Source organism: Atractosteus spatula, chromosome 25 (assembly GCF_055471065.1).
Source record: "Atractosteus spatula isolate fAtrSpa1 chromosome 25, fAtrSpa1.hap1, whole genome shotgun sequence".
NCBI lineage: Eukaryota > Metazoa > Chordata > Actinopteri > Semionotiformes > Lepisosteidae > Atractosteus > Atractosteus spatula.
The window spans coordinates 4,709,466-4,733,958 of record NC_142730.1 but is presented as its reverse complement, the minus strand read 5'-3'; the positions used below and the strand labels follow the sequence as shown (position 1 = coordinate 4,733,958).

At 45.4% G+C, this 24,493-nt stretch overlaps 1 protein-coding gene across 1 annotated transcript; it reads right to left on the bottom strand.

The window, feature by feature from the left end:
* Positions 1-9,842: 9,842 nt before the first annotated feature.
* LOC148815142 (perforin-1-like) lies at positions 9,843-13,454 on the bottom strand. The gene is made up of 2 exons (XM_088905356.1): positions 12,922-13,454; positions 9,843-11,192 (listed from the first exon to the last, which is right to left on the bottom strand). The coding sequence occupies exons 1-2, from the start codon at positions 13,452-13,454 to the stop codon at positions 9,947-9,949; spliced, it is 1,779 nt and encodes a 592-aa protein (XP_088761482.1). The 3' UTR covers positions 9,843-9,946.
* Between the last annotated feature and the right edge of the window lie 11,039 nt (positions 13,455-24,493).

The following is a 24,493-nucleotide window of genomic DNA, read 5'->3' as shown; positions in this document are numbered from 1 at the left end:
ACACACGAGTCTATCGAGGGCTGCTTTAAAGTTCGCACTGAAGTGCGTCCGCTGATCTTCCGCAGCAGGCGGAGGAGAGAGTTTCCACAGCAACCAAGAGAAGCCTGAAGGACAACGCACAGCTACAGGCTGACCAGCACACACATCTGACCAGGGTAAAAAACAAGAAAGAGAAACAGTCCCTGAGGAAGTACAGACTCACTGACCACAGCTTGGACATAGAAACTGGACACAGACAGACCTGGCTGTTCTGAGAGGACAGGCTCAGTGACCACAGCCTGGACAGAGAAACTGGACACAGACAGACCTGGCTGTTCTGAGAGGACAGGCTCAGTGACCACAGCCTGGACAGAGAAACTGGACACAGACAGACCTGGCTGTTCTGAGAGGACAGGCTCAGTGACCACAGCCTGGACAGAGAAACTGGACACAGTCAGACCTGGCTGTTCTGAGAGGACAGGCTCAGTGACCACAGCCTGGACATAGACACTGGACACAGACAGACCTGGCTGTTCTGAGAGGACAGGCTCAGTGACCACAGCCTGGACATAGACACTGATCCCTGAGTTCCCACACCTCTCAGAACCAGAACAGCTCCCAGTCCTGCGATGAAATGTTACAGTGTCCAGCTCACATTAACAGAATCGTTATAAGCATTGAGACACTCACGAATATTAAACAAGACTCTACTGAAGGAGGTACTGTGATGGTTTACAGAACGTGTCACTTTCATACACTCAGATTATAATTGGCATCACATAATGACATAATGATCAACTATCATATAATGTAATTACATGAAACATATTAATTTTTTTCCCTGGTAGCAGCAATGCGCTTCTGTAAATAGTACTGTATGTAGCCCTAACTATTTTTACAGTTTTTTTAATCACACCACTGTTCAGTTTTTAAGCGTTACTGTAATGTTTCTTAAAAAGAAAATAGTCAGAAAGCTACAACGTTGTAAACAGGCTTGCATGATAAGGATTGATTGTGTTCTACCAACAAGAGAACAACACATCACCCAGGCCGTTTTCACTGCCGCCTGGTAGGTAAACCTGTTCAGAATTAACATGTGTAATTGCAGGGTTAATGGAGTCACCACTCAAGGTCTCCAGCCCTGGAGCCCTGTTCAAAGCCTGTTTAAGACACAATTCAAGCCTATTATTGTTTAAGGCGTGTTTAAGGACGAATTTTAAGGCCTTGTGGCGCAATGCAGGGAGTGTCTGGTGTGGAGGGGCGGAGCCCCGGATTAAGGGAGACGCGTTGGCGTGGAAACCACACCTGACGTGAGTAAGCGGAATGAACGGCAGGTGGAGAAGGGGTTTAAAACCAGCCTGAAGACGTCCTGCAGGGGCAGATGCAGCGGGACCCCAGTTTGGGTGTGGCTGTAGTGGTGAGAGAGCCAGGCTGAAGCATGCAGGTAGCGGGTGTGAGGCGCTACTAGTCGGGGCGGATGAGTGAACAAAGACTTGATTAGCTCGCTGTAGTAACAACCCCGTGAGCGGGTGGGGAAGAAGGACAATTCCGGAGGGGATTGTGAGAGGAATAGCTTGCGAGGAGAAGTGAGAATGTCAGTTTGGAAGGAGACTGACGGGAGAAACGGAGCTCTATGAGATCGCCGAAAGATTTAAAGGGACAGCGTCCTCCCATGGGTGCGAGAGCAGGGCTGTCGCGTCCGCTGTAGGAGCGAGTTGTGAGTGTGTGTGTGTGGACCGGAGTGGGTCGTGTGATAGAGGGACCCTCTCCCTGGCACTTTCTTATGTAATATGGCTCTAAACATAATTTCTCTTAACACCAGAGGTATCAATGACAGAGTTAAATGTCAGTCTGTCTTTGATTACCTCCAGCAGAGAGAGGGAGATGTGTTGATGTTGCAGGAGTGTGCTTTAGCCTATCAAGAGAGGTATAAAAGCTTTGAAGATAGGTGGGATAAAGGGCCTTCTGTTTGGTCAGGGGACAATAACAACAGAGCCTCTGGCGTGGCCATTCTTTTCAAAGGATGGGCTTTCAAATTGAAAAGTATTCAGAGGGTCATAGATGGCAGGTTGCTGTGTGTGGATGTGGAATGGGGGACCGTTAACCTGCGGCTAATCAATGTGTATTGTCCTACTGACGTGGGAGGAAGGGTGGAGCTACTCAAGGCACTCTCTCCCCTATTGTTATGTAGCACAGACGTGATAGTGGGAGGGGATTTTAATTGTATCTTAGAGCACACAGACAGGCAGTCTAGCTCTCCGATAAAATTGGATTCCAGCTCACTGGCCCTGCAAAACTTAGTTCAAGACTTTAAACTCTCAGACACATATAGATGTATATATCCCACAACAGCAGGATATACATGGTCAGGGAGGAATAGCAGCTCCAGAATTGACTATTGCTTTGTCTCAGCGAGAGTGAAAGTTGTTGGGGTCACTCTTCAGCCTGTCTTCTTCTCAGATCATCAGGCTTTAGGGTGTAGAGTGGAACTCCAGGGCGGGACTGTCTTTGGCCCAGGCCTCTGGAAACTCAACACAAAGCTGCTAGATAACGAGGGGGTAGTATCCCGCTACAAGGAGAAACTATCACAGTGGCTGTCCTTGCAGTGTCTGTACGGGTCAGTAGGAGAGTGGTGGGAGGAGGTGAAGGTGAGGACAAAGGCCTTTTTCATGGCTGAGGGAAGGAAGGCTGCTGCCAGACGGAGAGGAGTGCTAGCCAGGAAACAGAGGCAGCTGCAGCGCCTCTACACGATGCTGCACAGTGGCTTCGATGTGCTCGAGGATATCACCCTTTTAAAAAAGGACATCCGGAGCATAGCCGAAGAAAGTAGTCGAGGAGTGCTGTTAAGAAGCAGAGTGCAGTTCTTAGAAGAAAATGAGAAGTGCACTCGCTTCTTTTTCAGGAAAGTGGTAGGCTCCAAGTCTGTCATGGAAAGTGTAGTTGATGAGGAGGGACGAGAGAGAACAGAGCCGAGTGCTATCCTCTCCTGCACCGAGGCCTTCTACTCAAGACTGTACAGCTCTACAGAGGTAAAGGATGAAGAAATTCTTTTTTTCACCTCAAAGCTAGAAAACGTTTTGAGTGAAGAAGATAGGGAAGTACTAGAGAGGGATTTGACAGTAGAAGAGCTGAGACAGGCTATGGAGAGCTTACAGAAGGGAAAAACTCCGGGTGCTGACGGGCTCCCTAAAGAATTTTATTGCACCTTTTGGGACCTGCTTCAGGATCCGCTACTGCTCCTATTCGAGGAAAGCTATAAGACAGAATTGCTGCCTGACTCCTTAAGAGAAGGCACTATCTCTCTCTTGTTTAAGAAAGGAGCAAAGAATGACATAAAGAACTGGAGACCCCTCAGCCTGTTAGGCGTGGACACTAAGATCCTGTCCAAAGCCCTTTTCCTGCGCCTACAAAATGTAGTGGCCTCACTGGTAGGGAAAGAACAGACTTGTGGGATAGCAGGACGCCTGATGAGCGACAACCTGGCCTTGTTGAGGGATGTCTGTCTGTACTCGGAGGATCGCTCCCTCCCTCTGTGCATTTTAGGTGTAGACCTAGAAAAGGCCTTTGACCGCCTAAACCGGCAGTACTTAACATCGGTACTTGAGCACATGAAGTTTGGCCCCATCATGAGAAAGTGGATTAACCTGCTGTACACAGGTAGCAACAGCAGAGTAATGGTTAATGGCAATAGATCACGCCCCTTTGAAGTCTGTTCAGGGGTGAGGCAGGGCTGCCCATTATCCCCCTTGTTATTTGTTTTGGCTATGGAGCCCTTAGCCTGTGCCTTGCGCCAGGATCAGGCCATTAATGGGATACCAGTGCCTGGAAGTGGGGGAGGAGAGGTAAAGACGTCTCTATACATGGATGACGTCACCCTGCTCCTCTCTGACAATGCCTCAATTAGCAGAGCTCTGCAGTGCTGTGATCGTTTCTCTTTGGCTTCCTCTGCAAAAATTAACAAATCTAAGAGTGAGATTTTTTATCAGAACTGGAGGGAGCCAAAAGAAGGACATGATCTCAGGCTGCAAGAGAAGAGAATTAAGGTCCTGGGGGTGTATTTTGGAGAAGAGATGGGAACAGTAAATTGGCAGAACAAATTGCCAATCTTAAACAAAAAACTGATGCAATGGAAGGACCGAGACCTCACCATGACAGGGAAGGTGCTGGTCATCAAAGCTGAGCTCTTGCCTATCTTGAATTTTCTGGCTTCTACCTTCCCAATCCCACACCGTGTTGCGGCGGTGCTGAGGAGATTGATGTTTCAATTTCTATGGGGTGGGAAGCAGGAAAGACTCAGAAGGGAAATAATGTACAGGCCGCTACCCTCAGGGGGGAAGTCTGTCCCAGATATTGCTACGAAGCTGCTGTGCATTTTCCTGGCCTCTGTGCTGAGAGGCTTTGCAACAGCACCTGCAGCGCGTACCTGGACTTATTTTTCCAGGCTCTGGATAGGTAGGGAGGTGTTCAGAGTGTGGGGTGTCAGACCCAAGCTGGATGTCCCACTCTCTGACACATGCCCTGCAATTTATGGGACAGTTAAAAGTTTTCTAAGATCTCACCCAATTGGCCATATTCCCCTCCGAGATGTCAGCGTCCAAAAACTGGAAGATTTTGTTGCACCCCAGAACAATAGGCAGACCCCTGTGGGCATTTTAACATCAGCCCAAACAAGGAAGGTGTGGAAACACACATCCTCTAAGTTTCTGTGCAACATTCACAGAGATTTAGCCTGGAGTGTCGTCCACCAGTGCTTACCGGTACGAACTTTCTTGTACCGTAGGGGCCTCACCCCCAGCCCTCGCTGCGTTAGGGTGGGCTGCGGCGAGGAGGAGACTGTGACCCATCTCCTGTGGTCCTGCTTTTTTGCTAAGGCCTTCTGGGCACAGTTTGAAGATTGGTTGCAAGCTCTCTCGCCCCAATTTACCCTGACCGCTGCTTTCGTCATATACGGCATCTCTCCTGTCAAACTTCCTCCTGACGTGTTTGACAGGATCTGGGCCGTGGTGAACAGCGGGAAAGACGCCCTGTGGAGAGTGAGGAACATGGGGCTGTTCAAAGGCATCGAGGTCCCAGTCAAGGCAGCAGGTAGCCTGGCCCTGTTCATCACCCGAGAGAACTATTACCTCAGAGATCTGTGGAGAGAAGGGAGGGAGGAAGCAGAAAATCTGTGGGAAATAGAGAGCATAGGTCAATATCTCAAGAAACTGTGAAAAACATTATCATGTTTAAGTAAAGAATGTGATTTGCACCAGAAAAAAAGAAATTGTTGCTATGTAACTGGTACCGTGTCAAATGTAATGAGATGTGATCATATATACTGTTTTAAGTATGTATATTAATGTAAAGCTTTCTAAATTGTGATGCCCTGTACTTTTTTGTGAAAAGAAAATAAAGTTCTTAAAAATCGGCTCTCCCTGGCAATACGTGATATCAGGGAAGCGAGTGGGGTCTGTCTAGCTACACCCTCTGGGAGATGGTGTGGTGGAGGCTGGGCACGATGTGAGGCGCGCTGGCAGCTGTGAGTTCACAGCCTAAGGGTGTGAGAGTGTGCTAGAGAGGGACAGTGTGTTGGGTCTCGGCATGGTGTGTAGTGCCAAAGAGACTCGGTGATGTAGGTAGTGTGTGTGTTTGTGAGCCCAACCTGGTGGCGTCGAGGAAGAGGACGTCAGGGCTGGAGGTGGACATGGGAGGCCGAGGCACTGGTTGTGTGTGTGAAACAGTAGCCTAATGGAGCAGGAGCAGGAGGCTCCGTGATGGTGTCTGGGAGCAGGAGGCTCCTAGCAGTGAGGACAACAGGATGAACCTGGGATTGTGAAGACGAAGAGCCCAGGAGTAACAGAATGTGCACTTGTGTCCCGTTACCCCGGTGAGGGGGGGTCAGTGTGATCGCCACTCTGGGTGGAGAGAAGGTGTGTAAGACCTAAGGAAGAAAAGGAACGTCAGTGGGAGTCTGACCATGCCTAATGAGGGGTCAGCTACCCCTGGGACACCAGAGCCCACTGATCAAGGCAGGGTTCTCACAAGTTTCCATAGACCACTTAAAAAAAAATGCTGACATTTTTCTCCACTTTGGTTTTTAAAGTCTAATACATCTAGAATATTATGTTGGAGGGGGGAAATTGGTCAGGACAACTCTCTTCCAGCAAGCCCCATGTTTAGACACATGGTGACCTCTGGCTGACATGTCATATGCTCTTTTACCGGGTCTACTTCTGTATCACATGCACAGTAGGGCTGTATGTATAGTGGAAACTCAGTGGGGGCAATAAGAAATATTTGACTGGCACTGTACATCTCTCATTCTGTCATTTAAGACTGCATTATGATTCATATCCATTCGTCATCCGTTTTCTAACTACTTCTTACAGTTCAGGGCTGCAGGGGCGCTCTATCCCAGCAAGCAACAGGCTCAAAGCAGGACACGGACGTAGACACACACTTGCACATAGGATTATCTTCCAATTAACCCACCAGCCTGTCTTTGCACCGTGGGAGGAAACTGGAGCGACCTGGATGGAGCACCCCAGGTTTGGAATCGAACCCAGGGCCCCAGTGCTGTGAAGCAGCAACACTGAGTGCAGCGCCACCATATCTCCACATTATGATTCATATCAGACAGAACTTTATAACTATTCTTCCCCTCTTTTCTGTTTTTCCTGACTACGTACTGTCTGTGCCTTTATTTAATCAGGGTTAAACTACGGCAGTGGGTATCTGCTGTGGTGCTAAATTAACTCCACTGTACTGTACATTGAGAGTTCGGCAGCCTGGGTGCTACGCTGATTAGATGTGCGTGATCATTCTGACAGGAAAGGTGACCAGCAGGAAACATGGCTACGTAGCTCGGGGTCTCATGCAGTGTGTGGCTGCCTGAGGTTCTTCTCGCAAGAAGTCAGCTGTCTTGTTGGGTGGGGTTCTTCTAAAGACTGGTTTTCACACCTCGTCGTCTCGCATTAATGCGAAAACCAGTGGTTTTCACTCTGCAGTGAGCAAGTGGAAGCAGGGGAGAGGACAAAAGAAACGGACAAATGCATTAAGGAGAAAGTAGGTGCTTTTGGCTGGGGGGGAAAAGATTCCTGTGTCTGATTTTAAAATGAACAAGCCAGTTCACGCTTTGATCCACAGTCCGGTGCTTCATGTCCCTTGGTGCCTTCTGTTTTTTGGCAGGCAGTTCTATTGGGATGCTACTGACTATGGGAGTTGAATTTGACTGACATGCTGCACCAGACTGGTAAAAAGCGATTGGCTTCAATTCAGAATGAGCCCTCAGTGCTGAAGGAATGGAATCAGATCAGCAGTTTCTAGATAACGATGATGTACTGTTCTTTAATTGTAAACCGTAAAAGTCAACTGTCTGAAGAGTGCTCTGGATTGAAAGACACGATCTAAGAGAACAACCCATTGATTGATTGAAATCTTCCTGTCCTTCTGGCTATGGACTTGTCTTGGTCCATGGCCAACGCTGTGGGGCTGATGTGTGACCTTGTGTCTCCGCCTGGGGACGGAGAGGAAGAAGAACCAGGCGCGAAGCCTCCTCCTGTGGCTCCGGGTTGGGGTTGGTTCTCCTGCGGGTGAAAGCTGTAGCTGTCACGTCGCTGGGGTGTGAGGGCTGAGTCACCCCCGTTTCCTGCCAGAGCTCCCAAAGCCAGGCCCAGTAAACAAAGCCTTGACCATATGGGATCTGCACGTTGACCTCAGTTCATGCACACTGCCCTGCCTGTAACTCTGCAGAATAATTCAGCTTTCCAGCTCGGGCTTTAAACAAAAGCAGACACCACCTGCCCACGTTGCATTTTGTTTTTACAATCTTGTCTTTAAGCTCAGGTCAAACACCAGGCCTTCAAGATGTCTTAACTAATTAATAAATGGCTCCTAAAGGCCGGGGATATTAGCGGGCTGGTGACTGGCTCCACTGATAGTGGGCTGTAGGTGAAACAGCACTCAGGGTAAGATGGGGCTGCTGAGGGAACGTCTCTGCCTGGACTCCCGTTAGCCTGCAGTGAGTGGCAGGGCTGGAGTTCTGCTGTAACGGATGTCAGATTTGTCGTAGGAGACTGGGTTTCAAGGTGCCTTGAAAATAGCAATCTGGTCTTGACTAGGGAGACGGGGCAGAGGCCGCAACCCTGTCTCATAACTGCCTGTCTCTACACTTATCCCCTTTAACCAAGCAGATATCATCACCAGTGAAGTCCTGGCCTCTTTAATTCATTGTTTTCACTTGCACTGTGCTCCACTGATCTCCCCACACACCTGTGCTCCTTTCAGCACCCACCCTCTGGGAGGACTGGGTGAGGACTGGCGTCATATCTCACACTCGCTGTGCTTCAAGTCTAGTAACCAAACCCTACTGTCAGCACTGCTTCAAGTCTTCATTGTCCAGTAACCAACCCCATACCAACCCCTACTGTCTGCACTGCTTCAAGTCTTCATTGTCCAGTAACCAACCCCATACCAACCCCTACTGTCTGCACTGCTTCAAGTCTATTGTACATTACTGCTTGGCAAGTCCCAGACACGTCAGGCTGGTGATTTGACTGGAGCTCGATTCCCAACTCAATTTCTGTGTTTCTTTACTCTGGAATCCCCCTTTTCTGAAGTAATATCCTTTACTGAAAGAAATGTGGACACAGTGGAATGTTGTCATTTTAAAATGCTTTATTGTGTGACTTAAGGCATATAGCTCATGCAGCAAAATGCAAAGAAGACAGTCCTGTTCTTCTGCCACACGACAGCAGTGGAAGGAGTTACTGCAACACTAGTGTCTCGTTCCTCCCACAGCCTGTATCAGAAGGCAGGCATGCATGGGCTGATCAGTACTGGGATGGATACCAGGGTGCTGGTGGTGTTGGTGGACCAGTAGGTGGTACTGATCCCTCAAGTGACCACTAGGGCGCTCATGCCCACTCCCCCTAGAGCAGTCTTTTCAAACCAGTAAACAGTACAGGGGACTAAGTACTGTGTGATTTGCTGCACTTTGGATGGGATGTTAAATCGTGGTTCTGACTAACTGGTGATTAAAGATGACTCTGTTAGCCCAGGTCCTCTGGCTAAATTCCATTCTGTGTCTGACTGCCTAAACTTTCCCTTTCATTCACTTAATGGGGTCATTTCTCATTTGGTCCCTTCCTATATACAAAGCACATTTAAATCTGATGAGATGAAAAGAACTATAAACAGTACTGTAAATGCAAATCATTATTACAACCGAATAAACCCGGGGAGTATAAAAACAGTTTTAATCTTAGTGGATAAGTACCCTTGTCCTCCAGGGCAAAGGCTCTGTGGTCTCCACTGTGCAGGCGGCCAGTCTGTACAGAGAGAATTGGTTTCAATATTATATTATATACGATTTGATATTGTCTGCAAAATGTGACAAAATGAGACTGGAACAGTGTAGTTGTACCACTGCTGTATATCCATTTTCTAACAGTAGTTTTGAGGAAATATTATAAAAAGACTTCTGTGCAATTGCATAAAACTCATATTTTCATCTAGGAAATGTTGTATTATAATATTTTCTTGATTGCAATTATAATCTATCATTGTTCTTTTTATGTTCAGTAGACCTTTTCCACTTACAAACTTAACTTGCAACTTTATAGCAAACAAAAAATGGGTTTTAATGCCTTTGTTTCCCCTAATGGGGTATCAAACACCACAAAATTCTCATTACAGGCTGTATTAAACATTGGAGTCTGTGTTCATTTCAAACGGAGAAGAGTCCTTAACGAAAACTGTGTATATTAACCGTTACCCTTTTTGGATTATTTTCATAAGGTGTTTATGATGATGATCATGATGATGCACTTCATCTGGACTAGAATTTGAAGAAATGTGAAATGATGAAACCTGAGGAGGTGCATTCAAAGCGCTGAAGCTAGTAGTGTCTCCAGCGTGCTGTGAGCTGGATAAGGACAAGGAAGCGAAGCGTGGAGGTGGCCATTTCCTCTTGGAAGCCTCCTGGGATCTAACCATGGCACATGCTGTACTCGATCTCTTCCTCGTGGCTGGCGCTGGAGTTGCGTTTCAGATTCCGGCTCTTGGCTTGATTTTTACGGAACTCTGCCACCCAGCTCTCCGAGGCCAGAACTCCGTTCCTCGAGTGGAACTGCATTGCCAGGCTGGGACTCATGGAAGAGGGGACGTAATCATTGCACTGCGGGCCACCCAGGCTGGGGGCGCACTCCACTGTATAGGAGAAAAAGAAGGTGCCGTACTTAAAATAGCACACGTCCTTATTGGTTCCACTCTTCAGAGCAAAAGAGCACTCTCCCAGCAGGTCGCTGTTCCATCTGCTATCGGCATCGTAGACTCCAAACTGGAGCTTAGTCGCCATGTTTATCACAATGTTTCCAAACTCAAATTTTTCAGGCCAAACAGGATTGTCGTTTTCATTGATAACTTCAGTCCGTCTTGATTTCTCACCAAACGTAACCTTAACAGAACCGTCGGTTTTGGTCCATCGGTCTCCGTACAGTTGCTTTGCCTTTAGCCCGTACACCTGCAGCTGCGCCAGGCCCTTCCCCGCTGGGCAGCAGTTGGACTTGACGTTGTTGTTGCCATTGCAGACGCAGGCGCAGCAGTCCCTGGCGCTCACCCTGTCCCCGACCTGGCACGGCTCCGAGCATTTCTTCAAGAGGGCGTTCTCCAGGACGTAGTCTCCCAGCGCCCGCTGTAGCTGTCTCGCCCTGGGGTCGTTGGGAGGCATCAGCTTGTGTAGGGGCTCCAGAGAGTAGGACACCACATCCGGGACGGTCTTCAAGGTTTCGAGCCACTGCTTGTACGCGCTGGGATCCGACGCCCCAGAAAAGAAGAGATCAGCTGCGTCGATCTGCCCTCCGATGATTTCGGTCTGGCGGTCGCTGAACATGCTGCTGAAGCTCTGCGCCGAATTCATTTTCTTCTTCAGACTTTCACAGCGATGGAACTCGGTCTTCACCGTGGCAACCGTCCCAATAGTGGCAGAGGCCTCCACATCGAGGCAGTCCTTCACCGCCGTGTCCGTCAGCCCGTTCATGGTGGCTTGGCAGGACTTGATGGAGGTGATGCTCTTCACCTTCCCTCCCAGGCTGACTTGCCTGATGAAGTGGGTGCCATAAGTGTTGATCAGACCGCGGTACTGCTCCCTTGTGTCACAGGTGTACTTCTGGGGGAGCATCTTGAGGGACTCGAGGAACTCGGTGTGGACTGGCGGCTTTGTAACCAGCCTATACCTGGAAAATGCAAACAGTGAAAGAAATGAAATTGAGTTGAGCATGGTTTGACCTGGAAGATTTACCTGGAAGTTTTTCTTCAGAAAGTTTCACAGGGCTTAAAAATCTTTCCCTTTATACTGTTGTTTTATTTTGCATTCAGTCACCTGAAATGGACATTTTGCAAGCATTTTATAGGATTCTTTGTATGTTATCGTTACAATCCAGGTGTTACCTTGTTACAGAGAGTTTGCTGTCCTATTTATTTGAGGAAATCCTGATTTCCTGTGTTATGGAATCCTCAGGCTAAAAACATTCTCTCCTAGTTTGACGATGCATTTTCAGGACAGGAATGTTGACTCCCATTTACTTTGGGCACTTCCATGTAACTGGGAGGGAGTTTTAGTTCCGAGGCATATTCCTTTTTTTAGTATTTGTTCAGTGCAGTTTCTTCTCAGTTGGAGTGTTCAAGTGTTGTACTGTGTTGCCGGATCCAGAGCTATGGTTTCTGGGACTGCAGGATGTACGTCTCTGAAGCACAGAAACGTGCTTGAATAAACAGTATGTGTAATTCTGCAAATGATGTTCGAGTCTTGTTCTTCTTGTTCGAGTGTTGACTCTGTGATTTTGTTACTATCTCACCAGAGCTGTGTCAGAGAACATAAGCTTGCCTCAGATTTTACCTACTGCTGAAGTAACATTTCATTAACTGCTACTCCAAGTTTGTAGTATTAAATGTGACATCTTTCCATTATAATATTTCTTCAAATACAAAGATATCAAAAAGTGAGATATAGTTCCATATATATATAAATTAACTTTATTATTTAAACTAGAAACAGAATAGAACTTGTGAGGAAACAATAATTTCTCAGATCACTACATTGTATCTTGTTTAAAAGGAGTCAAGTATAGCTAACAGCTGAAGCTTTCATTGTTTCATGCTGTCCTTCAAAGAAGTCTGCCATGATACCTAGAAATACCACACCTTCAGGTAAATGTATACCCACATCAACACAGTTTTCACAGCTGTCTGTCTTTTTGATGCATTTATTTCAGGGTAGAAAACACCCATGCTATATTGTTTTCACTTCCCAAAGATGTCTTAAACCAAAATGTGCTCACATAAAATAAATATTTTTGAAGCTAAGAATATGAAGCTTTTTAAAAATGTTTTTAAGTTAACATTTCTGAAAATATAAAAGATCCTATTATGCGATTCTAAATGCACCTACCTTACACTACATGATGCAGGTTGAGAATGTTTTTGTAGTAGCAGCATGGATGAACTATTGGATGGACTATTTCCATGGACACAATATTTTTTGTTTGTCCTCCACGCAGTTGAAAAACTTGCATGTTTGGGTACAGGTCCATGTCATGAACGAGCTTCAGCGCTTTGACATGCAGTAGTGGGTTTTTGTGCTTCCTTCTGAAACCGTATTGTGACGGCGGTGTTTTAAAGAAAGTGAACCGCATCTCTGCCTGGTAATAAACATTCACTTTGAGATAAGATCCCCGAATCATTACTGCTTCCATCAGAAATGTCTAGCCCTCTTAAAAGCTGATCATATCTTGTTCTTTATTTCATCAGATGTCCAATCTAACTAATATTTCTTGACTGACATATACAGAAATAATTCTAATGAAATAAATGATTTGTGCCTCAGGATTAGTTGTGTGGGAATGATATACAGACTCTGGAAGCTCAGAAAAGAGGGAAACCTTTGACAATGTTGCTGCTCTGTACCTGTAGAATTTGCAGCTGACCTCATGGCTGGTGAAGCTGTATTTGTCTTGCTTCGACTTCTGCGTGGCGTAAGTGGCGTCCCGGGAGTGGGTGCCCCCAAGAGCCGCCCCTACTTGGACGTTGGGGTTGACGTTGAGATCCAGGCCAACCTTCCAGTTGTTTTCCACGCTAGAGGTGCTGTCGTTCACGAGGGATTCGCTGGACTCATAGATGGTGCTGGAGAGTTGCCTCTTGCAGTTGGGGAGGGTTCTCCAGTCCACTATGGCCAAGGGGATCTTCTGCTTCTTCCCCTTTAGGTATCGGTTCTGCCTCAGGTTACAGGAGCCGTTGGCCTTCTTCCAGTCTTCCATGTTGACCACGTAGGCCCCCTTGCGCTGCATCGTTACAATGTCAAAGCCCTCGCCCGCCAGGTTGTAGCCCGGCACGAATTCGGCCGTCTCGCACTCGGCGGGTGTGCCCGCCAACTCCCTGGCGAAGGTGCCCGGCCGAGAAGAGAGAGAGAGGGCCCAAAACGGCAGAAGAAATTGCCACATCCTGTACGGCAGGGGAACGATCTGGACAACAAGAAGAAATATTTCCACAATAGTTCAGTATGTGGTGCCAAAAAGAGAGAAGGGTTTTTGAACCTGTAACTAGACTTCAGTGAAGATGGGTGGAGGTCTGGGGGCGGCGCGATGGCACAGTGGTTAGCACTGCTGCCTCGCTCTGCTGGAGCCCTGTGTTCCAGTCCTGGGGTGCGGTCTGCGTGGAATTTCGTATGCTCTCCCCATGTTTGCATGGGTTTCCTGTTGGGTGCTCCATTTCCTCCAGACTGTCCGATTACCAGTCCAAACACATGCTGGTACGTTAACTGGCTAGTGGGAAAACTGGCCCTGGTGTGAGTGTGTGTTAGAGTGCGTGTCTGTGTGTTCCTTGTAATGGACTGGCATCCCAGCCAGGGAATACCCTGCCTTGTGCCCGTTGTATGCCAGTTTAGGCCCTGGCTCCCCAGCGACCTTGAATTGGATGAAGTGGATAGTAAATGCACCGATGTAGACCTGCTACTAAGCTAGAACCTCTACAAGAAACAGAACCTTGATTAGCTGTCCGCACAACCTTGCAGTGACAGGCGCTCGCACACTCTGCTCTGTGTGCTGAATACTGTACATCGGTCAGAGCTCTCATACAGGCGCTGAGGCAGGCTTTGTGGCCACTTTGCCCTATTACAAAAGCACAGCTGCCTACCTACCAGTTGTGCGCAGTGAATCAATTTCACAGATCTGTCCTCGGGGATCAGTATGTTGAAGCGAGGGACAAAATCATATTAAATTTGTCAATAAGACATCTTACACTGATGGTTTAAAAACGAAGATCAATACCTTCAATCCAGCAATTACTATATTGGATGTGATGTGTGCATTTCATGTAATGCAGAAAGTAAAATTCTTCTAATAGTTTGCATGTGCCAAGGCAGACTGGATTCGATAGTTCGATAGAGCTGCCTACTTGAACATCTATGTTTTGACTCGGTAGTTTTGTTAATTGGCTGTTTTTTTTATTTTGTTGTGATCCCTCTACTCATTTTCTAACCTCCTTATCCAATGCAGGGTCGCAGGGGGAGCAAGCCAGATACACCGTGGACGGGACACTAGTCCTTCACAGGGCACACTCGCCACCATGGCCGGCTTTCCCAAAAGCCCATTAAAATCCCAGCATGCCTTTGGCTTGTGGGAAGAAACCAGAACACCTGGAGGAAACCTATGCAAACTTGGTGGGAACATGCAGACTCCACACAGATTGCACCCCAGGTCCAGAATTGAACCCGTAACCCAGCGCTGTGAGGCAGCAATGCTAACCACTGCGTCACCCTGTATTACCCTTAACAAAACAGATACAGATCAGATACTGTTCCAGTATGTAACAATAGTGATGCTCCAAGTCATATACTCCAGACTGCTGATGATTCCTGAATACAGTCAATATTGAAACATCTACTGTGTCATTGAAGGACAGACTCTCAATTACAATTGTTTTACAAAAAACTGCAATTAAAAAAACATTAGAGAACAAAGCGATTTTCCTTACATAGTTTTCAAAATAAATCAGCTCTTGGTGCGTCACATACCTTACAGGGAGCTGTGCAGAGAAGAGACTAGTGAGATCTTAACAGCAGGTCTGCATCTGATATAGTGGAGCCCTGCTGTATATATATATACTGTAGAACTCTCAAGATGTTTATTTTTAGATCACAAGTCAGAGCATCTTAAAATGAACACATTTATATTGTAAACGACTCCCCCCCCCCCAACCCGCTCAGGCCCAAGTTGCTGGTTTTTTAAAAAAAAGGTGTGATGATTCTTATGATTAAAGACAGCAGAGCTCAGGGCTGTGCGGAGCTGTGCTTTGCTGATGGGGGACAGAAAATTTAACAACAGGTGCCAATCCATTGTCGGGAGTACTTGCATAATCCCGTGATCCAATCGCTGGGATACTGCTGCTCCTTGTTCACCCAGCTGGGTGGACTGGAGCCACTGGGATCAGTACTGCAGGGATAATGGGAGTCACAGCTAACAAGTTTGAAAAGAGGTTTAATTTGTAACACAGAGACCCGGAGATCAGACCAACCTTTCACCTTCTCTCTTGGACCCTTGTTCCCTCTGCGTACTCTTGTTCACTGGCACCATATACAGGTATATCTATTACACCTCCTTCAATGATCTAAATGCCATTCGGAGAAGCAGGCCTCTTAGGGCCAGTGTATTTAAAGTTAGCCTTTTGATCTTTCTACAGATTCCCATGGTTGTGAGACAACAATAGGCCTCACTCTTCTGAGCTGTCGAGTCCTTCTGTGAAGACCACAGCGTGTCTGCTTCTGCAGCACACAGGAAAACCCTACAGACCTCGCTCGAGCTCTGCAGCAGGCACTCAAGCCCACAGCCCAGCAGTTAGAGACGAGAGAAAAATTATTGGTGGGAATAATACAGCCTGTGTCTGCAGTACAATTCTGTAAAAGACTGAGTAAGCATTAAAAAACCCTGCTAAAGGCAATACTGAGTCCCTTAGCAGGCCCAGGCACCTGACTAATGTCCCTGAATATAGACCTCAACAGCTCTATAATGCACGGTACACATTATAGTGTTGGACAGAAAAATAAAACAGCTCTGTTAAAGCTTATATACAGCATCTTCATTTCACACAGATGTTCCTTATTTCAGGAGGAAGACATCTTCAAGCCTCGATAAGATGGTAGGATCTTCCTGTGATATCACTGACACTTGCTGGTGTTCCCCATATTCCCTGATGACATAGAGATTATGCAAAGACTTCAGGAGTGTAAAAATAACAAGGGATCATTTTAAATGCACACAGATTTACAGCAATAACAACTCAAATATCTGCATTACCCAGTGAGATATAATTTAAATAACCTTTAGTCAATGTTTTAACCCATGGAAAGTATGTATTTTCATTCAGAACTACCAATATATTATCAGTATATATTTGTCAACTCGATAAATAGTATTGCAAATACCAGGACCTATATTCCAATAGCTACGCATCAACATAGCCTAAAACAAAATAATTCCAGTGAGTGAGAATGGTTTTTAAGCCTTTTTTCTGTGCGATCCAATTAGAACACTACCAAACAGTACTCAGTGGTTATTACCAACTGAACAAATGAAGTACTCATCCTGATACCAAAGATCAGAGCTAAAAAGTAAGATTAAAAGGATCAGGAACCCAAAGTAGCATGACTGCTGGTTTGTAAAAGCACGAGACTGTTCTCCTTCAACATGGTATTGGGGGCTGAGAGACGTCATTCCATTAGACATCCTTAGACTGAATTTAAACCATAAACCAGGCTTCTACTGTAGACACTCCCAGAGATATTCCAAACCGTTTGAGGGGACTTTAAACGAGGCAGAAACTGACTCTCTTTCCAGAGGTGATAAAGTGTTAATATACCAAAAAGAGCTACGGAGGTCCATTGCTGTCATCAAGGACAAAATCCTGATTTATCTCATTATCATGAGAAAGAGAATTATTTAGAAATTACGAGCTAGCACATTCTTGTGTACTTGGTGTGATCATCATGCGATCGCACAGCTGTCTCGCAACACATTATCGTAATCTGACTTTCAATTTGAATCGATGGCATGACACTCTTGCTCTGGATTAAATATATGTGCGAGTGTCCCCGTGGTTAAAACTGCCTTCACGTGAGGTACAGACTGTCACATTTCAGCAGCTCCCAGCTGACAGCCCACTGCAGCTCAGCAGGTGTGAGACTGGCCAGTACCTGGATGAGAGACTCCTGGGAAAGCTGAGGCTGCTGCTGGAAGAGCTGTTAGTGGGGCCAGTAGGAGGCGCTCCCCCTGTGGTCTGTGTGGGTCCTAATGCCCCAGTATAGCGGTGGGTACGCCGTGTTGTAAAAATGCCGCCGTCCTTCGGATGAGATGTAAAACCGAGATCCTGACTCTCCATGGTCATTAAAAATCACAGGGCATTTCTCGAAAAGAGTAGGGGTGTTCTGGTTAAATTTCCCCCTGGCCTTAACAAATCATGGCCTCCAGCTAATCCCCGTCTCTGAACTGGCTTCATCCCTCTGAGAGCTGGTGTGTAGGGAGTGTACTGGTGCACTATGGCTGCTGTTGCATCATCCAGGTGGGGCTGCACACTGGTGGTAGGAATCCCCATGACCTGTTAAACGCTCTGAGTGGAGTGTCCAGAAAAGCGCTAAATGAGCGTAAGGAATTATTATTAATTATTACTATTAGCATTTCATCATGAACAAACCCCAGCAGAAAGTCCTTCTGTGGACAGCTGCACATTGACAGGAACACTTAACCCACAGTTCCAGCTGAGTAATTGGTAGCCTGGAAGTGCTGTCCTTGCACAATGGAACAGCTTGATCTTACAGTCAAATGATCAGCGTTATTTTTTTAATTACATATTTATTACATAATAATTACGGAGCAATATGTTTCTGTAAAAAACAGAATGGATACCACGAGCCGATGTTTGTGCTGTGCTCAGCTTCAAGCAGTTGTAAACTCACGGTGCTGTGGACAGCTCACAGGCCTCGGCATGTCTCTGGCGCCCTCTGCTGTTGACTGTTCACATCGCCGTCTAGACCACATGCACCTGCCCCCGGTGCTTATCAATAACCTTCAATGGAACCGACACCCAGACAGGAAACGAATATAAAACCCTTGTAAATTGACTGGGACCACCAATACAGAGGCAACTTTTCCGAAGGCTCAACAAAGGATGAGTTTTTTAAGGACGTTAAGGAGTTTTAATGTAGACAGCACACTGATGACAAGTGTTTTACTCACAGCATCTCTAGCCTTGTGTATTCGGAGCTGGGGAGGTGCCTTATCCTTTCAGAACAAAAACAAGTTGAACAAGGTGATCAGGACTGGTGGCAAGACTACTGGTGCACTCTTGGACTAGTAACGTCTAATGGAGCGATATGTTATTAATCGTGCAAGTAAGATCTTAGATGACCCCTCTCATCCACTCTCCTCCCCTCTGGAGGAGCTACCAGATCCTCTGTATAAAGACTAAGAGAGCATTTACTTCCTTTATGCCTAAAGGCATTCGACTGGTGAACAATGAATACATTGTTTGCAGAGAGTTTGATTATGATGATGAAGTAGTTCATGTAGGTGGCTGTGGCAGCAGGCGTAGGCTGCAAAGGAGCAAGTGAAGGTTTATTCCCTGCTGAAAAGAGAAGAGACACAACGTTTGGGCTGTGGAGTCTTCAGGTGTGAGGGAGAGAGGAAAACCGGCAGTTGATGAAGCAGGAGAGGACAGAAGCCGGGAGTGGAGAGGAGGAGGGAGCAGGAGAGAAGCAGAGTGGATACTCGGGTGTCCACCAAAATTATCACCAAAATGATCCTAAACACCAGGATCACACCTTCCCCCTTCTCTCAATGACAGACTCGTTCCCTTCTAATCCTCTCTATTCGTTTGCGGGTTTTGACCTCGCACCTCTCTTCACCCGTCTCAGCTTCACACCACCCGAGTGTTTCCCCCTAGCCTTTAACAATCATGGCCTCCAGCTAATCCCCGTCTCTGAACTGGCTTCATCCCTCTGAGAGCTGGTGTGTGGGGAGTGTACTGGTGCACTATGGCTGCTGTTGCATCATCCAGGTGGGGCTGCACACTGGAGGTGGAGGAGGGGATCCCCATTACCTGTAAATCGCTCTGAGTGGAGTGTCCAGAAAAGCGCTATATAAATGTAGGAAATTATTTTTATTATTATTATTATTGCAATAATGTTGGTACAGCGCCACTAGATGGCAGCCTAAGACCTGTCACAAAGACATCCACGCCCCAGCGGTACTGTCGCAATATATTTATCCGCCGGTAGAGGTCAGTAAAGCTCAACGAAATGAAGACCTCCAGCCTTTCTACACCTCAAGCGTCAGGGAGCCAGATGAGTCTTATTTGGGTTGGTTCTTCTCCATTTTGTTGGAAGGCAAACGATTTTGTGATATGTGCCATTAAGTAGTACTTTACCATAAAACAATATTCAGAGAAATACACTTTGCTGCTCCTTCTTGAGATATTGCAAAATGCAAGATTGAGTTCAGATCCACTAGTGTAGAACTGCACACTAATTCTCTCGACTAGGTCCCAACGACACGGTTTCAACACTTAATTAGACGTGTTATATGAATACGTATAAATTGCTTGAAAAACGAAAGCTATTTCTAACTGTAGGTCTTTCTCAGAAGGTCAGGGTGTATACCCGTCTGTATAGGGTCAGGGAGTAAATTCTCGTCACAGCTCTAATGGAAAGCGTAGATGAACGCACACAGAGGAGTGGCGATGAGAATGCGCTGTATTTGCAACATCTATTGCAATATTTGGCTGTACACTTTATTGCACTATTATGAAGACGTGGATCCTGTATAGCAGTCAGAGAATAAATACTTGCCCTAGCTGTGCTGGAAAGTGTGGAAGAATGCACACTGAGACTTTGCAGTGACAATATGCTGCATTTTCAACCAGGATATTGCAATACTTTGCTGCATACTTAGTTACACTCTTATGAACATGTGGATCCAGTACAGTAGTCAGGGAATAAATACTTGTCAGGGCTGTAATGGAAAGTGTAGATGAATGCACACAGAAGAATTGCAATGACCATATGCTGTGCCATAGCTCTACTGGAAAGTGTGGAAGAATGCACACTGAGACTTTGCAGTGACAATATGCTGTATTTGAAACATATATTGCAATACTTGGCTGTATACTTAGTTACACTATTAGGACCATGTGGATTCTGTACAGCAGTCAGGGAATAAACACTTGTCACGGCTCGAATGCACAGTGCAGCCGAATGCACGCAGAGGAGTTGCAATGAGAGCGTGCCTGCGCTTCCGGCTCCTGCAGGCACCTCAGCTGCAGAGTCTTGCCGCGTGCTGCGTGCCCTGCACTATATTCCCCCCCGCAGGCCTCCCACGAGCTTCCTGTCGGCACGTCTGGCCCGCGCAGCCGGCCCGGGCGGAAAACACACCTCTGACGTCAGCAGCCACCACCTCCCTTATCGCGGTTTGTCACTCGTATTTTTAAACCGTCCGCTTCCTGTGGAAACAATAGTCAAACCAGATTTTTGTTTTCCAATAAGTAACGTACCTCTTGCTCAAAAACAATAATAACCCAGCTTTAGTCTGAACCATGACTAAACAAACACACTTTTTGAATAATCAGGTCACTGCCCTAAATTAAAAATCCGGATATTAAAATTCGAGGTAGCAAAACAGTATATTATGTTAACACTAGTGGAAACACTGGGAGCACTACTGCAGATCCAATGCGCCACAACATTACCCATTAATTTTTCATTACTACAAAACACAAAACTATTACAGAAAAATAAGGCAAAGAATCGCATAATTTCAGAATAACAGTATATAAAATATAAAATAATTATAGCTAACAAATAGCTCAACGGGTCTCACTTACATCAATAAATCCCGTTCATTCTTCTGAATCGTGATATTGTTTCATGAATGACAAAAAACACCAGAATCTATGCTGTGGAATAAAATTAAAAAGCTGTTTCTCCTCTTAAACATGATTTGCTCTGAACGACAGTAATTGCATGGACGCGTGAATACTGACTGGGTCCTGCATGTCGCTCAGTATATAACAATGCCCAGCTCTCTCTGAAGGCTATTGGTCACTCTGACGTGAAATCATTTCCTGTCACTTCTGAAGGGTGATCGATAGCTGGTTGGGACATATCAGAATGCAGCAGGTGATTTGCGAAGGCCACTTGAATATTTGGTCGCCAGTATACTGGCCCTGGAGGCGCGTCACGTCACGCGAAACTAATTGCCTTTCACGACGGGACTGCTATTTCAGTGCGTTAAGAAGTAGTTAATGTATATTAGTTACATTTTTATCACACTTTCTGTGAGTAGTTGTAAGCAGCCCTGCCTGTTGGGTTATTAAAGTACAAGTACGGCGGAAATGACTCAGAGAAAGCCGAAAGCAGTAAGTAAAATAACCGTGTTCACCGCGCAGGCAGCCGGGCGAGCGATGAACTGACATTCTATATTAATTGGCGCTCATAACGCTTTATTTTTCTCGACGAACATTTCATATTCATTGAAACTTACAAATTACTCTAATTGCAAGGGTTAAAAACACGCAACGCATTCGATTTCAATTTCATTGTTTTTTTTTTTGACAGCCAAAAAAAAACTGTTAACACACGTATTCCTGCATTTATATTGACACAGATATTATAGAAACAACAACAACAACAACAACAAAACCCCAACCAATACAGATGGCAACCTCCTTTCCTCAATAATTGGGTTCGAGTGGAAAACAGCTGGCCTTACACGTGCAGCCTGTTTTCATTAGCTGAAATGTGCTCGCAATCCGCCTCTCAGGGCTGGATGTACCGCGACGCTGATTTGAGGGTCTGCGCGCACCTGTTGTGGCTTAGCACAATTAGGAACTGAGGCACAGAAGTGGAAATTCTTTTATCGGAACTAAAAAAAAAATATATATTTTTTTGTCACCTAGCCCCTTATTGTTTAACACGCAAAAATTTTATTCTCCACGGTAAACAAGGCCGTTGTGTTTTACACCGTTACCCTAATGACATTTTTTGTTACAAGGTGCTCCAATTCCTAGATCTAGTTTAATAGGACTAGTGACAAACGAAGACTGTACAAGCTATTTGTAGGCTTTGTATCTCCACAACCGCAGCATAATTGCTGGGTAATTAAAAAAAAAAAGCCTGTCAATTAATGTCTGTCTGTCTGTCTGTCTGTCTGTGTTATTGATCTGTGTTTTGGTGTTCCGTAAATTTCTTTTTTTTTTAGTCGGCAGCTTTGTGTCGTTGTAGATTGCTTAAAGCACCACAACGACCCGGTGAGACGCCATTATACAGTATTCGTTATCCGATGTTAAGCAAAAACGTTATACTGGGCCGTCAATTCAAATAGAAAGTGACTCGTGAACATGAAAAGGCTTCAGCTCGGAGAGGGACCGCCAGGACATGAACAGAACTCACAGGGCTGGCAAAGTCTGATATTGTGACCGAACTGCGTCGTGAAAGGTGTACTGAAGGCGCAATATGCCGCATAGGTAATGAACATGAATTTATAATTAGAAGAGACCTAGGACAGCAGGCCGGACACTGGAGAGGAATACTTTTCTCCAGTGGTTTATGACCCGAGTATCAGTTTACACACAAAAAAACAACCCAGGGCCCGTTAAAAATGGTATTTAACAGCCTTTCCCGCGCTGACGTCCGCCTTAAATCATTAGTTTTAATTTCACGTGCTCGTACCTACAGTGCAATTACAGGCGTTTAGCCCTCGAGAGGAAATAACGGTGTGAACAAGGTTTTATTACAAAGATATGAGCCTACAACTGCATTGGGCTTCACAGCACAGAGATGGAGTACTACTGCCCGAGGCTCACAGAGAAGACAAAGTTGGCTTTCGATCTATTTTCAGTCTATTAATTTTTTTTTTGGGGGGGATTTCCAGTACAAACGGACGGTGTCAGATAACTCATTTAACGAGGCTTTTCTTAGTCAGTTCTGAACTGTTTATTTGATAAGAGATTAGGAATACAGCTGGTGTTGTTTCTCGGAACCTATCTTATTGAACATTTTCTCATTATTGTCTCTGAACGGTTGAAAGTGCAAAAACAACAACAACATACAAGAATAAAAACAGAATAGCAATAAGAGGCCTTACACGTGCCTTTCAATTTGAAAAGTGAGTGTTATTTTTAAATATTTGAATTAAGCGTATTGGTTATACAGTACTGTATATAACGGCTCCTGTCACGTCAAACCAGCAAGTGTTAAGAATTCAATGGATGTTAGAGGATAAACATCCTTTGCCCACATGATCGTATCGCCTGCACAACCAATTTCACCCATGTAAATGTTCAGTCAAAGAGTTTGATAAATAAAATTCGGGTTCTCTTGATTGTGGAAGCCAGTCTTGAAAGATCTCACGAATTTGGCAATCTGCTTCATTGTCCGAGCAGTAAAACATTGGAAGCTGTTTGAAGCGAGTCTTTTGACTGAATGATACTTCAATCTGTCTACAGAGGCAGAACAGATTCTTTCACTGTGTACTGTACTCATATCAGTCTCTTATTCTTAATACTGATGCTCCAATAATAACCTTTGCATTTGGCCGTGTCTTCATCTGAACACTTTGCCATCTATGTTAATGTTACAGGTTTAGTTATGGAATTCTTACTCTAAATCTGGTCAGTTTCTTTCCACCTTGATATAACACGCACACAGGTGTTTGATAGAGATCTCGCGAACTTGGATTGTTTGTAATTATTTCATACTTTGCTTTTGCTGCCTCGGTGTAATGATTTATTCCTAGTAGAAACAATCTCGCCGCTTAAAGCAATGAGGATACATATGGAAATAAGTGTTTCCTGATGATTTTAGTTTTCTCTTTCGATTTAGAATACTTTTATCTTGTGACTACAAGGCATTTGTTCGATAGCACTAAACTGATCATTAGTAACTTTGAACTGATTACATATTTAGGTATATTTAGTTTCTTTTGTTTTTCTCTAGGTTTAAATAGTTAAAATAATGAACTCGTTAACTGCAGGTGTTAATCAGATTTTGTTTGGTAAAAATAAAACTAGGTCTCCGTCTGTTTTGTTTTTACACTAAATTTGCTCAATATTAAACATCTGCTTCCTTACTCGCGGAAATATCTCGTTCTGCCGCAGGGTTTGCACGTGCAGAATCACATCATTTGAACCTTTTTTTTTGTTTTATTTAAACCATGTTTTCTGACTGGCCTTAAAAACATTAGCCACAGTATTAATAAAGACTGGGAGTCATCCACGGTGTTGAGAACTGGAGACTTCCTGTCTTCTGTTACCGCTCCTGTTCACTTGCTCTTACTGTCTCGCCCAGTAGAGGGAGCTATATGTGTAAACCACCAATTATATATTATTATATTATATTAGAGGAAGGCTTTTCTAGACCTTCTTAGAAAGGTCAAGATGTATTTCGGTAGGGGTCAGAATTGGTTATATCTTAAGTAACACAGCAAGATGATGGAGT

Coding starts and splice junctions, on each gene's coding strand:
- LOC148815142 (XM_088905356.1), bottom strand. CDS start 13,454: ATGTGGCAATTTCTTCTGCCGTTTTGGGCCCTCTCTCTCTCTTCTCGG. Junction 11,193..12,921: donor GTCAGCTGCAAATTCTACAG/GTACAGAGCAGC, acceptor TGCATTTTCCAG/GTATAGGCTGGTTACAAAGC.